Below are 15,341 nucleotides of genomic sequence, written 5' to 3' on the forward strand. Positions count from 1 at the left end.
GGACATATTTGCAGCGCCTATACCAGGTGCCGGGCCCTTGGCCCATTGCTGGGGATACAGAGATAACAGCCTGTGCCTTTGAGGGGTTTGCAAGCTGCATCTTTCCCACAAAGTCAGTGACCACACCCAGGCCGCTGACTTCCCAGCTGTCTCCACAGCAGACGCTGTTCCTGCTGTCCAGTCTTATCCATGCACGTGTCTATGAGACTTCCTCCCCTGGCTGTCCACAGATGTCTCCTTCTCAACATCGGCAACACTAGATACCTGCTCCTTTCCCTAGAACCTGCTCCTCCTTACACAAGGTCCCCATCTCAGAGAAGGGCAGAATCCTGGGGGCTCTTCCTTGGGTGGTCCCACTGCTGCCTCACTCCCCACATTATCTATCCTTAAATTCTATTGATTCTACTTCCTGGATATCTCTCTTATCCAGCCACCTCGTGTCATCTCTACAGTCACCCCTGGGGTGCAAGCTACCACCATCTGTTGCCTGCTAAAACGTCTTAAGTGGCCTCCTGGCAACCCAGCTTGCAACCCTCCCATCTACTGCCCACATAGCAACCAGTGTGACCTTTTTATAATGACTATATGACTGAGTCACTTATCTGCTTAATACCCTTTAATGGCTTCCTATTGCGGTTAGAATAAAGTGTAAATCCCTTACTACGCACTGCAAAGCCCTTTATAGCCTGGATCCTGCCCATCTGCCCATTCTCACTTGGCTCCTAAGTTCTCTCAGGCACCAGCCACACAAAATTCTTTCAGTGTCTCTAATGGTCCAGGCTGTGACTCACTTCGTGGCCCCCACATATCCTATTCTTCCCACCAAAAACACTTTTTTCCTTTCTTGCAATTTCCCATGCCAAGAAATGATTACCCTGAGCTGCCAGCATAGACGCACATTAATAATGATCATTAGTCCCCATTGCATGTGTACAGCCCTCTACGTTGGTTTTAACTATATCCCTGCAACTACAATGTAGTTTACATACCATATTTCGAAAACTAAAATTCTGAAGAATGGGACTGAATTTTGAACTACAGGACCAGGTTGAAATATCTTGGCTTCCCAAAAGTCCCATTTTGTAGCAGAGGACATTTAGACCCCTGGCCTTCCCTCCTCGGGGACAGGGGTTGCAGGGAAATTCCAGAAGCATAGAGGACAGCAGCTGCTCTAGGGCACGTGTCATGCAATGGGTTTGATATTTAGTCCAGTGTGTTGGTGTGGAATGTTGTGCTGAAGAGTCATCATGGAGTTTTCTTAGGGCTGCTCAATGAAGAGGTGCCCAACACACACACACACACACACACACACACACACACACACACCTCTGTGTTCCTTAGAAGTGTGAATAATATTGGAGTCAGGCAGCTTCCTTTCTCGAAGGAGGAGGAGTAGAGAGCCCTCTACTTGCCCTCACCTACCTGAGGACATAGCTGTATTGTCTAAGAATAAGGTGTAACCAGGTCCTTTGCCATTGTTAAATAGGAAACAAACCCACCCATGAAGAGGAACAGGAGAAGAAGTTCCGGATTCGGAATGAATGGACATGGATACCTCGACCAACTAGAACCCAGAACTCCTGGGGCAAGTGGGCTGGGGTGAGCACTAAGGGAGGTGTCCTGGGAACCCCAAGTGACAGACATCGTTGGTGGACCTTATCAGAAAGGCAATGAAACTATCTTCCCATAAAGATCCCTTGAGGGTATTACGCTAAGTGAAATAAGTCAGACAGAGAAAGACAATACTTTATGATCTCACTTATACGTGGAATCTAAAAAAAAAACTGAACTCAGAGAAATAGAGAACAGATGAGTGGTTGCCAGAAGCAGAGGGTGGGGGATTGGGGAAACGGGTGAAGGTGGTCAAAAAGTACAAACTTCTGGTTATAAGACACATAAATTCTGGGGATATAATGTACAACATGGTGACTATAGTTAACGATACTGTGTTGTATATGAAAAGCTGTTAAAAGAGATCTAAAAAGTTGTCATCACAAGAAAAGAAATTTGTAACTATGTCAGGTGACAGATGTTAACTAAACTTACTATGGCAATCACTTTTCAATGTATACGTATGTGAAATCATTATGGGGCCCAATTGAAACGAATACAATATTATATGTCAATTATATCTCAATAAAACTGGAGTGGGGGGGTCCCTGAGGACTTGTGAGTGGAAGGGATTACTAGTGGCCCAGCATCAGCTGCTAGTATATCTCAGAGGTGCTCGGTGGCCTGAGAGCCAACGTCGCTGGCTGCCAGCCCTTGCTCTAGTTGCCTGGGGGTAGAAACCAGCAGCCTCCTCGAGCCCCCTCAGCACTTCTGGCCTGTATCACAGCCCTAATTTCACATCTATTTTCTAAACTCTTCTGGTAATTATGGAAAACAAATAATGGTTACCTGGGAGTCTGTGAAACTTCTTACGGGTTTACTCAAGGTCCTACAATGACTAACAGGTAGAGACTGAAACAAAACAAGTGATTCAGTAAAGATGAGAGGTACCTTGTGCTGTCAGAGACACATAAACAGAGCAGAGAAGGGAAAACCCCATGAGCTCACAGGCCCACGCCAGTCAAGGGCTGTTCCCTACGAGAGTTTGATTGTCTCTGGCTCTGACTGGACCTCCTTAATGCCAAATCACATTAAATAAGTCTGCGTAAAGCCTCAGTGAGGAGACGTGGTTTCTGGACAGAGGAATGTGACACAGAACCAGCAATGTGACTGTATCTCGTGATCTCGGGGCCTCTAACAAACTGGACAGCAGAGCTGGGTTTTGAATCGACTGAAATCTTCCATAAATGGAGTCTAAACGCAGGCTGCACAACATCCAAAAACTCCCCAGAGAAATTCCTATTATGTACATGGAAGGGGGAATGAAGCAAGTCCCATCTGGCTGGGCAGAGACCAGCCTCGGCTTAGTGAACCTTCGTGGCTCCTGGGTTGAGTGCCAACTACATGTTTGTGCTAAGCCAAGGCCCCAGACACAGCGGTGTGAGTGAACTGAAAAGGAAGCCAAACAGATCAGCCAGTGCGGGACAATTCTTTGTCTCTAAGACCTCAAAACCACAAGGCAAGATATGAATAAAGGTATCATTTTGATGAAGTCCCCAACTACTTAGGAAACAACGGTACGACCAGGGTTGCTCAGACTTGCTAGAGCAAACGAGCAAGATTATCCTTTTCCATGCGTCTCCCAGCAATACACAAGCTAAAATCAAGAGCAGACACCTCACATACACCTCTAGTGACCTTTGCTCTGTGGGACTGACACTCTCAGGGAAACCCCAAATCTTTAAAGTAAGTGCACAATTAAATTAGCCTTATTAGGAACTAAAGGCACAGAGCGATGAGGCAACAGCTCAGATGTGACCTGTTCAGAGCAGCCTCCCCTGACCAGCCTCCAGGACTGAGCTCTCTGCATTATTATGTGATCACTTCTAGTTGCTCTGTAACCCGTTCACTTTGATAACTATCACGTTACCTTGTGAAGTGTCTGTACCTGAAGGCTTTATGGAGTCCAGAAAAAATCAGCATTTACAATTCATCAAAAACATCACATATTGGACTGAACCGTCTGGATTAGAGACGTAATGTTACTTGAATCCATACCTCGAAGCGCTGGGGTCTGAAGCAGCACCGCTGCAAGGGTGGCCCAGGGATCAACGGTATCAGCGGCCTTAGCAGCTTGTTTGAAAAGCAAAATGGGGACCCACTGTCGACCCAGTGACTCTGAATAGCTGAGGGTGGAGCCCCAAAGTCTGTGTAGAAGTTCTCTAGATGATTCTTACATACTCTAAAGTTTTGAGTATCTTTTATTCAGAAATAAAGATGGGAATGAGCAAGAAATGTCATCAGGACTAGGATTTTGCCAGGGACAATTGACATACAATTCCTGCTGTCATTCAGATTTAAAAAAAAAAAAATCAGGAAAAAGGAGGATGATGAATTATATGCAAAATGACATGTGTGAAGACGGAGCTTTGACTGGGTGCCTACATGTGCCATCAGGTACCTGTTCCACATTCTGTCTCCCTGAGGCTGCCCCGACCTGACTAGACAACCAGTGTGTGGCCCACGCTCCCAGCATATAAAACTCTCACTTAACTTGGTTTCCCTCTCTGTCCTGGAGGCAGCACCCTCTGTGGCTCTTTCTAGGAATCATTCTAACAGATGACTGACCAGGTCAACTGAGAAAAAGGAGCCCCGCTGAGGACAAAAGGGCTGCCATTCCATACCATGGTTTAGATGTCTGATGCAGTCACTCAGGAGACCACTGAACTTCTTCTGGTCGGGGGCCTCGTGGAAGCAGAAGTAGGCGTGTCTGAGGAATGGCTGCCACAGGTACACGGGGTATTCCTTCGGCAGGACCACGAAGGGCTGAGTGTTCTCCTTGTCATTCGGTGCTAAAGAAATATTGAAAACACAAAGACAATTTAACATGGTATATCTTGTATTTAAAATACTTACTGCAGGCTGTGAAGGTAACGCTCTGTGGCAAGCCATGCATGGAAAGGAAAGGTGGTGTGAGAGATCCTCACAGGGTGGGGGAAATGAGAGTGCAGGCTTCCGAATTCCTCCACCAGCTTCACCTGTGTCACTCCAGCAGGTGGCATCACCTCCTACCCCACAGGGACAACCATGGCCACCAGACCCAATCTTTCCCAACTTCTTCACATCGAAATAACACGCAGACAGCGCTTGCTCTTCTTAACTCGCCCACCGCGGGCCAACCTGTCCATTTGTGCAGACACTCAGCCTGCTCCCCCTGCAGGCTCCAATTCCACCAGGTCACATCTTTCCCTGCACTTCCTCCCTCCTCCCTGTCATGGCTGAACAAGCATTTGCTGTCTTCATGCCTCCAACCCCTATTTTCACCTTAGTCTTGGTCCTGCCCCACCAGTCCCGAAACCATTGCTGAGATCACTAGCATCACCCTGACTACCAGCCTAGGGTTCCTTCTTTGTTATCTGTCCTTTAAACCGATCTGAAACATCTGTTGCTGTTAACACCCCCTTCTTTTGAAAACATGCTCTTCCTGTGATTTGCAGGAGCACCTTTCTCCTGGAGCCCTTGATGCTTTTTAAAAACTATTTCTTGTTTGTGCCCTTTATTGGTTCCTCTGTCCCTTCTGCCCGTCTCCCTGTTAAGTGTTGGGGCTCATTTCCTGTTCTGTACTGGTTTCTGCTTTACTCTCAGCTTCCACTTTCCTTGGGTGTAGTCATCCATTCCATGACCACATATTGTTTTTATAGTTCATATTCCTGCTTCCTCCTTCCCTTACATCATAGTTTTGCATAGAAAATTCTCATTCATCCTTCAAAAATCAGTTCAAAAGCCACCTCCGCTGGGCTGCCTTTGTTGGCACCTCCCTTTACTGCCCGAGACAGAGCTGGGTGCTCCCTGCCTTGTTCTCCCACAATATTGTGATGATTTGTTTCCATGGCTGGCACCCGCACTCAGGGTAAGAGGTGCAGAGTGAGATAAGCTGCCCTATTGATTTTCCCCAAATATCAGAACCACTCTCGCAGAGCTCCAAGAGGATGGAGACTGCATCTTACATATTTTTGTATCCTCAGTGCATGTCAGTCATGGAACCTAGTAGGTGTTGAACTATAGTTTCTTGAATGGATAAATGTGTTACATTGTCCTAGGAAATTTTAAAAGCGTTAAGCAATGGGGACTTTTACCTCTTCCCTCAAAATCAATTCCAAGAAACTCATGTGAAGCCATAGGAGGTCTAACAATTAAGTTCGCGAACTTGTTGCAACCATGTTGCTAACCTTTTTTTGATATCAGAGGGATTATTCATTATGAATTTGTACCAACTGGACAAACAGTTCACCGACTTTACTATTTGGAAGTGCTACAAAGGCTGAGTGAAGAAGTTAGATGACCTGAACTTTTTGCCAACAATTCATGGCTCTTGCATCACGACAATGCACCAGCTCACACTGCACTGTCTGTGAGAGAATTTTTAGCCAGTAAACAAATAACTGTATTGGAACACCCTCCCTGATCACCTGATCTGGCCCTAAATGACTTCTTTTTTTACCCGAAGATAAAGGAAATATTGAAAGGAAGACATTTTGATGACATTCAGGACATCATGTGTAATATGACGGCAGCTCTGATGGCCATTCCAGAAAAAGAGTTCCAAAATTGCTTTGAAGAGTGGACTAGGCACTCGCATCAGTGCATAGCTTCCCAAGGGGAGTACTTCGAAGGTGACCATAGTGATATTCAGCAATGAGGTATGTAGCACTTTTTCTAGGATGAGTTCGCAAACTTAATTGTCAGAACTTTGTACTGCTATTCAGATCCCCTACCTAACTTTCCCTTCCATGTGTTCTAATTATATGATATTGCACTTGTTTGAACGAATCCCAGCTTATTTCCAGAGTCATGGAGAACAAACAAAAGAACAAATTAGTTCTGTATCCCTGCCTATATCATGGGCATCAATCTCAGGGAAAGAGAGGGAAGAAGGACCCTTTCAGTAGCCTTTGGAAGCACTGGGCATACCAAGAAATGGGTCATAACCATAAAGGACACTCTAGAACCGAGTCTTGCTACTGGCATATTAATAAACCAAGATTGGCTTAGATAAAGAAAAGATTTCTTGGGGCTTATATGGGAACCCTGCTTCCAGTGTCCTTAACTCTGAAGGTAATACAGAAAGCACTGGGAGTATAAACTTCGTCCCACTAGCAAAATACCTGGCACATAATAACCTAAGAATGAATCAACATATGAATGAATCATTGAACTGTAGCAGAGACCCCTTAGTTGTAACATATTACCTATTCTCCCTTCTTTCTTGGTAACAAAGCCCTTGATTTTTCATTGAGCAAGTGCTGCATAGATTAAAGACTGTATTTCTAGCCTCTAGGGCAGCTTGGTGTGTCACAGGCACTATGTCCCGACCACTGGAATGTAATCTGAAGTGGCCATGAAACTTCCTGGAAGTATCCTTAAAGAGACTGAATGTGCCCCACTCCTTTGCTTTTCTCTCTCCTGCTGTCTGGAATGAAAAAGCCACGGCTGGCTCTCCAGCAGCCATCTTGGACTACGTCAGTAAGGGCTACCACCTAGAAATAAAGGGGGCGAAAGCTAGAAAGAGTCTCTGACATTTATGGAACTCTCACACCAGCACTGGATGGCTAATATCCAAATATTTTCAACAAGATAAAAAATCTTGTTTTGCAGCAAACTAGATGCCAACTAAATGAATCACTTTGGCAAGACAGGGGGCACTTTTGATATATCACCTCAGCAGAATACTGTGTAAAAAAGACATTTACTGATAAACCTCTAGTGCTTTTTCTCAAGCGAGGTTAATTCCTCCCACCTTGATTGTGCTTTTATGTTTTCCAGTCGGATTAGCATCACACAGGGCATCTTCCTGATTAATATGGTTTTGTGAAACAATCCGCCTTGCCCTTTCAAAGATGTCACAATTTTGTGCCAACTACTAAAAGCAATAGTGACTAAAAGCTTCAGAAAGCCCCATAAAATTCACCCCTATTAGCCTCTTAAATAACTATCTCTCACTTAATCTTTTACAACAGTTTTCCAGATGCCATCAATCTGCAGCGTTTTCTGAGTTAAGTCACAAGGATATCACAAATGATCTACTGTAGAATATTCTATTTTTAAATCTTAGAAGGCCATACCATAGAATAAAAAATGTCATTGAAATGCCCCCAAGCGGAAGCCCTGAGCCAAACGGCATTAGTCACACAGGATTTGTGCTTCTTATTCCATTTCATTCCTGCTGATGTGATTTCATCAATAAGTCAATTAATACATTGTCTGTTCTGATTCATTTCATTGGAAAGTTCCTTTGGAGAGATTCGGAAGAGTCATCATGTTGGCATTCCCATTTCTAGCAGCAGCTTTAGAGCCAAGATGACAAATAAGTAGATGTTGAAAGAAAATATAATAATATGTATAATGTACATAAAATGTTATGTTAGCCTGAATTACTTAATAATAGTTTGTTAATCTAGACTTATGGTCCATGTGCCAATCTTTTAAATAGTGTTATTAAAAACACTATGCTAAGCATTCTGCACCAAAATAGCAATTGAAAAAATGATTAGATTTTCTCCGTAAATTCTAATGAAATGATTATACTCATTAATAAGAACCAGCGCTCTCTTCAAGAAACATAACAATTACTGTGTGGTATGATTTACACAAAGCCAGATGGAGATATTACATTATCCACAGCTCATGGATCTCTATGAAAGGCACTATTTGGTTTATATATATATTATCCATCACTTTCTCTACATGGAAAAAGTGAAATGAATGAGAATCAAAGTATGCTAGTGATGGAAAGATCCTGCCAGATTTTCAAGTTCAAGGTCCTAGAGTTGGAGAAACAGAAATCAGAGAAATTGAATAACATTAGGGAAAGCACTTGATAAGTTAGAACTCGATAAAAATTCAGTCTCCCAATTCTCAGTTCAATGCTCTTTCCATGGCAGCATTCAGCTATTATTTATAAATACGCTAATTAATGCAATGCTTTTTTACACTGTAGCTATGAGTTACTGTAACACTTGTAAAAAGCATTTTGTCAATTTAGGATATTCTATTGCATATCTTCCTAAAATTAGAAAAATATATGCCCTAACAGGTCCAGGCTTGCTTACTGAAAGATGAGATTGTACATTTCACAGAGTGGGCCCTTTCTTTTTATTTCTGCTGTCCCGTGTAGTGCTATTACAGCTTCCAATATATTCTAAAAGCCTCAAGATGCCCAACCAATGGCACATTTCCATGCACTAGAAACACAGCAACTGACTTATGTATCACTGAGTGTGATTTAAAACAATAGAAGTAGTACAATGTTTACCTAAATTAGGGAAATTACATCTTCCATTGATCTACGAAGAATGTATATCTAACCCAGAGTTTCTCAACTTCTGCAACTATTGATATTTTATGCCAAATAATTCTTATTGTCTGGGGCTGTCTTATGCATTGTAGGATGGTTAACAGTGTCACTGGCCTCTACCCACTAAACGCCTCTAGCACCATCTCTCCAAGTTGTGAATACCAAAAAATGTCTCCAGACACTGCCAAAAGTCCCTGGAGAGTGAAATCTGCCTTCCCCATTGAGAACCACATGTCTAGCTGCTAAAGAAAGCAAGTTGAGGAATTTTGCCCTGGGAAAGAATGCTCAGCAACTCACCAAGAGGGTCTGGGAAATGCCGGTCAGATAATAAATTGTATTCCTCTTCTGACGTTAACACCTTTCCACCAGCTGGAAGAATTCGGCTTTTAGGAGCAGTTCCTCTCTGATAGGCCTGGGAAAGGAAAAGCATAAATGAGTGATTTATTTTCCCCACGGGGATTTTTTGAAAATATCAAAAATATTAGAAATAGACAGACCCAGATCCAAACACTCAGAGATAAACAACTCCCACACTAGTCATTGAGTAAGAGCCATTTATTCAAAAACTATGTTATGTCGAACTGCTAAGTGCAAGGTATTACTTTAGTACTTTTGTGCGATGGTCACAGCATGGTAAATCAGAATCCCTAACCTCAGGGAGATTCACTGAGGTACGTTTCTCAAATGAGGACACCATAATCTTGGTAACTTCTAGAAATCCTGCACCACACTTACCAGTTGAGACGCTGGCACCTGAATCATTCCAATAACCACAAGGGTGAGAATATGTACAGACATTTGCTGAACAAAATGCTTGCAGACTGATGACTAATGAGATTGTGGGACAGGTAGCTGCGATCATGGTTGCCATGGATTTTCATCAACAACATAAAAATGTTGCCATGACAAAATATGCCACCACGCTGCCCTCAGAAGTGAGACTGCTTTGCAGTAAAATGATCTGGGATGGAAGTGCAATATCGTGACATCAGAACAAATTCTGGCCAGCAGACAAAAAGCTTTGCCATTCAGGAAATGTAAAAAGAGGTACAGAGCATTGCTCAAGCACAAAGCAGTTTGTTAAGCAGATATACCCACAAGGACAAACAGATAAGATAAAACTGACATCTGTGCATCTGATGGCAGGGCTTGTGTCAAGGCAAATTTTGAGAATAACAAGCTAAATAGCAAATTGAGAATTGAAACTAAGCAAACTGTGGAGCCCCAAATCTAGCCATGTACTCTTGGGAATAACTCCAGTAATGCTGAGCAGGGCGACAAAATCAGAATAACACATTCAACATCAAAAGATAGTGACTGAAGAGGCCCAAAGAAAACAAACTCTTGTCTATCTAAGAAGGTTGTTTTCAGACTTGTAAAAACCAGTAATCAATTGCTTAAGTACACCAGGGACCCAGAACATAACAGAAGAGTCTAAAGTTGGCTCATTCTGATCAAGTTTAGAAGCAGTTCGATTCAGACTGGTTTCAAAGCTAAAATGCGTTTTTGTTACAAGACTCCAAATCTGGGCTTTTATAAACATTATATTACTTAATCCTCAAAACAATACTATGAACTAGTTATTATCCTCATTTTGTAAATAAGGAAAATGAAGCTCAAAGCTCAAAGGTAACTTGTCAATGTCCCATTGATGAGTAGGTGACAAATCCAGGATTCATACCTGGGTCTGTCCAGTCCAGTGAAAGTGTGTAGGAAGTAGGAAGTGATTATCAAATAAGAATGCTTCATTTCTCCTGTTTACTTACCAGCTGAAACTAAACTCTCAATAAAATAACAGGCGATGTAGGCGCTTGATATATAACTTTTAGGTGGTGTGATATAAAAAATACTTTTATAAATTAAAAACAGGATATTATTAAAACTTTTAGAAATTATGGCAAACTGCATGGCATTTTTTTAATTTCCAAAGTTTTTTGTTTTGTTTTGTTTGTTTTGTTTTGTTTTAATTTATTTTTTAAATTTATTGGGGTGACAATTGTTAGTAAAATTACATAGATTTCAGGTGTACAATTCTGTAATACATCATCTATCAATCCCATTGTGTGTTCACCACCCAGAGTCAGTTCTCCTTCCATCACCATATATTTGATCCCCCTTACCCTCATCTCCCACCCCCCACCCTTGTTTTGTTTTTAAAATACTTGGTTATTATAAAATTGTGTAACTGTATCTTAAAAATCCAAACAGGTTCATTTGAAAATGGTGAGCAAATAAATTGAAAGTTGAGGGAGATAGCGTAAAAAATGAAAAGAGGAAAAACACCAAATTTGATTCAAAATGAAACTTCAGTTAGTGCCAAGTATAGTGAAAACCTTAATAAACCCAAGAGCAAGCTCGATGACTGTCTCCTCCCCGTTAGTTCGCAGTAATTATACAAACAACTGCTCTGTATAGGGTGGGGCCAGTGCGTGGCCATATGCTGAGGGCTCCAATGCATTCATTTGTTCAATCTGCACAATAACATGGTGAGGAAGGCATCATGCTCACCATTTTACAGATGAGAAAACTGAGGCTCAAGGAGATTCATGACTTACGGAAGGACACATCTAGTAACTGGAGAAGGTGATGCAAAGCCCACAATATAACCATTTCGCAATACTGCCTCTTCTCAAGCTTCCTTGAGAGGACATTGTAACGTGCCATACAAAATTAAGGTAATTTGTAATTATTATCATTATTATCTGTTGTGTATTGATGATTTGCTTCAGACAGCAAATCGAGTGTTGAATAAAATCCTAATATAGATAAGCAGAGAAAATATTAGCTTAATGAGTGTTGAAAAGAAGAAGACTACCCAAGAAGGCATTGCCTGGTTGCCAATGGAATAAGTGTATACTGTATTTATTTCTATTTCCCATCAGAAATGTGAAGGGAACACATTGGTCTGTCAGTCTGAAGTCTCTTCCTAAAGGTTTAGCATCAAGGGTATTGCTCAGAGTATCAGTGGAGGTTACCTGGCTGCTCTTGAACTTAGAGTCAAGAGAGCAGAGTTTTAAATGTTACCACCTTTAACTGATACATAGTAACTTTTCATTTCAAAGGCAGCTTGAGAATCTATGTTGATTAAAAATGTGTACAGTAAGAGCTCTGAAAGGAACCGTTGGGATCTCTAGTTTAATTGAAGCCTGACCTAAACTTTAGTTTTCTAAATGCCCACTGTTCTTTCCTCTACACCACTATCCTTCCCCTGGGGAAAGAAACGGGAACCAATAAAAACCAAAGTCCTCCAGTGCTAGGTACTTTACATACGTTATCTCATTTTCTCCACATTTTACAGGCAAGAAAAAGCAAGAGATAACCAGGAAAAAATCAAATGGAAAAAAAAATCTGTAAGAATAAGAGGAATAAGTATGTGACATGCTCTGAATTCCTAGGAACTTGTGCAAATTCAATCACAATCTTATTAAATAACTCCTCAGCCACTGGCAAGACATGGAGGCACAGAGCAGAGAGGGAGAGATATCAGGACAGCTGAATGATGCTAGGAAAGGATCCTGCACTGGCCACTCACTATAAGCTTCTATTTTCACACTCACTTGCAGTTACTTGTTCAAAGTCTATCTTGTCCACTAGATGACGAGCATCTGTCTCATCTACTGTGAAATGCCCAGGACGCTTTACAACACGTAGCATATAATAAGCACTCAATAAACATCTTTGGACTGAAAGGAGTACCTACGTAAGAGTGAGTGCTTATTGAAAGAATCAGTCTTGAAGGAGAGGCCGTGGCCATTGACCCAGCCAATGTTTAAGAAAACTGCCAGAACCAACGGTAACGAGGAAACGTCTTACCTCTTTGTTCTCATAGCTCTCCACAGCAAAATCATTTTTAACCACGACATATCTCTCCTTCCATTTCTTTGTGTCTTCAGCAAACTGTGTTAGTTCTGCTTCATACAAAACAGTTCCAGGCTCCAGTGGCGGCTTAAAGAAGATGAACACAATTAATTAGCACAACAAAACATAACCTACTATGCTACCACTAAGTCTGTCCATGGCATTTCAAGGAATATTTTAGGAAACCGTCTTGCGCTGAGATCCTGGAGAAATTGTTGCTTCTTTCCCAATCTTCCATACTTCCCTTTCCTACTCCTCCTGACAAAATACAAACGTTTGTCTTATTGACATTTCTGGGATTTCCATTTCCCTCCATTACGCTACAGGAACAGAAGCATATGAAGGGGTTATAGCATAAGGTTATGCCTGGGATACACATGGCACTTCATAAATCCTTGATAAACTGTGGAAGAGAAGGGAGTGAAGCAGTGAAGTATAAGCTGCAGACACCTATCCCCAGGAAATAGACACCGTAACCCTGAATATGCCTTAGGGTTCTGTCCTGAAAAGCGGGAGGGCTAACAGGCTATTCGCCTATTCACCACACCTTCAGGCAGCCTCCAGAGGCAGTGCTCAATGGTTTTCTCAGACCCAAAAGCCCAAACACTTAACCCATCGCCAGGCTTCCCAAGGAGCCCATGTTGGCTCCCCAATGAACACACAAGCAGGCAAGCCAGCAAACCTCAGTTCTACCTCTTCTACTTAAAAGTCTGAGGATTTGTCATTAACATATGTGGTGACATATGTGCTGTCGGAGAGTCTCTTGTGTGAATCCTGGTTAGGTCTTTCAATGGACTAATTGTGTAAGGGATAAGTCCCATCCTGCCTCATGGTGCAATTCCTGTATTATCTCAAAACGTAGGAACGGGCCTCTTGTCTTTCACGTGAATTTACATCTTTTTCCCTTTATTAAACAAATCATAACGCCTTTAGAAACTCATCCCTCCACTTCCAGGCAAGATTTACATGAACCGTACAGAGAAGATGGATATGCTAATCTTTTTAAGAATCGTCTGAGGGATGAAATTAATTCACTTCTGAATCCCAGGGCTTAATATTCCATCCTGACAGACAATGAGGCAGTCTCCTTCCTACCTTACCTCATTAACAGGTAAGAGAGGCTCTCACTGTTCTCTTCAAATGAGATTGAAACCATATATAAGCTAAACTATTTATCATTCTTATACGTGGCATTTCTTAAACTTGGGCCGCTTAACTGGCCCAATTGATATGCTTCTTTAAAATGTGGCCTCACCCTAGACTTACTATATCAGAATCCCTGAGGATGTGGGCTAGAATTTGCATTGCTAACAAGCTTTCTAAATTTGGAGAATCACTGGTCTATGGAGACAACATTGAGTGATTCCTACACATGAAGCGAAATCTACTGATCACCTTACTCAACCTCACAGCAGTAGTTGACCCATTCAATACACCCTCCTTCTTGAAACCCCTCTTTTATTTGCTTTCTGGCACTCTGAACTTCTCCTGATTTTTCTTCTACTCCACAGGCTATTTCTTCTCCATCCATCTTGCTGGATCCTTCTCCTTTTTCTGATCTCCAAATGTTGGAGGATCCAGGGCTTGGTCATGAAACCTCTTCTTTTCTCTGTCTCTGCTCCCCCTCGACCATGACCCATGGCTTTACTACCAGTTATAAGCTAAGAAATCCCTACCCCTTCCCTATCCTCAACCTTTCCACTGAGCTCCAGTTCGGAGCATTCAACTGTCTACTCAACATTTCCACGGGTGTGCGCCAAATGAGTTTCTTAAATTTAACATGGCCAAAAATGAACTCATGATCCCCATGCACCTCTGACTCTTCTATCCAAACGGCAACTCCACACACTCACTTGCTTAGGCTAAAAACCAAGAAGTCATCACTGATTTCTCTCTTCTTCTATTACCGTGTTACCCCAAAAATAAGACCCAGCCGGACTATCAGCTCTAATGCATCTTTTGGAGCAAAAAATTAATAGAAGACCCAGTCTTATTTTACTATGAGATAAGATGGGGTATAATATAACACAATATAATATAATATAATATAATATAATATAATATAATATAATATAATACCGGGTAGAATAGAATAGAATAGAGTAGAATAGCGGGTCTTACATAATATAATATAATACCAGGTCTTATATTAATTTTTGCTCCAAAAGAGGCTTTAGAGCTGATGGTCTGGCTATGTCTTATTTTCAGGGAAACATGGTAAATCACACCCAATCCATTAGCAAGTTGTATCAGCTCTATCTCAAGTATATCTTGACTTGGACCTTTCCGCAGAACCCCTCCCATCGCTATCCTAGTCCGATTGGCCACTGTCCTTCTCTTCGACTACTCCAGTGTCCTCCTCATCAGTCTCCAATTTCCCCTCCTGTCTCTCTCCATAGTTCGTTCGCTATAGAGAGGCCAGAAAGATCACTTAAATTTTAAGTCACTCTGTGTTCAATACCCTCCCAAAACTTCCCATTACACTCAAAACAAAATTAAAAACCCTTTTTGTGGTCTCTGGGTCCCCCCTGGTCTTGTCACTACCTGTCACTCTGCAGTCAATTCTTGTCCCTTCTCT

The 15,341-nt window shown here is 42.0% G+C and overlaps 1 protein-coding gene across 2 annotated transcripts in view; it reads right to left on the reverse strand.

Moving 5' to 3' along the window:
- The window catches only part of NIBAN1 (niban apoptosis regulator 1), a 169,868-nt gene that overhangs the window by 60,294 nt on the left and 94,233 nt on the right, over positions 1-15,341 (reverse strand). For both annotated transcript variants that reach the window (XM_019738092.2, XM_019738093.2), the window contains exons 3-5: positions 12,719-12,850; positions 9,203-9,317; positions 4,236-4,403 (exon numbers count right to left, since the gene is read on the reverse strand). In XM_019738092.2, the coding sequence (XP_019593651.2) occupies positions 4,236-4,403; positions 9,203-9,317; positions 12,719-12,850 (415 nt within the window). The remainder of the gene's footprint in view (positions 1-4,235; positions 4,404-9,202; positions 9,318-12,718; positions 12,851-15,341) is intronic.

This window comes from Rhinolophus sinicus, linkage group LG17 (assembly GCF_036562045.2).
Source record: "Rhinolophus sinicus isolate RSC01 linkage group LG17, ASM3656204v1, whole genome shotgun sequence".
Taxonomy (NCBI): Eukaryota; Metazoa; Chordata; class Mammalia; order Chiroptera; family Rhinolophidae; genus Rhinolophus; species Rhinolophus sinicus.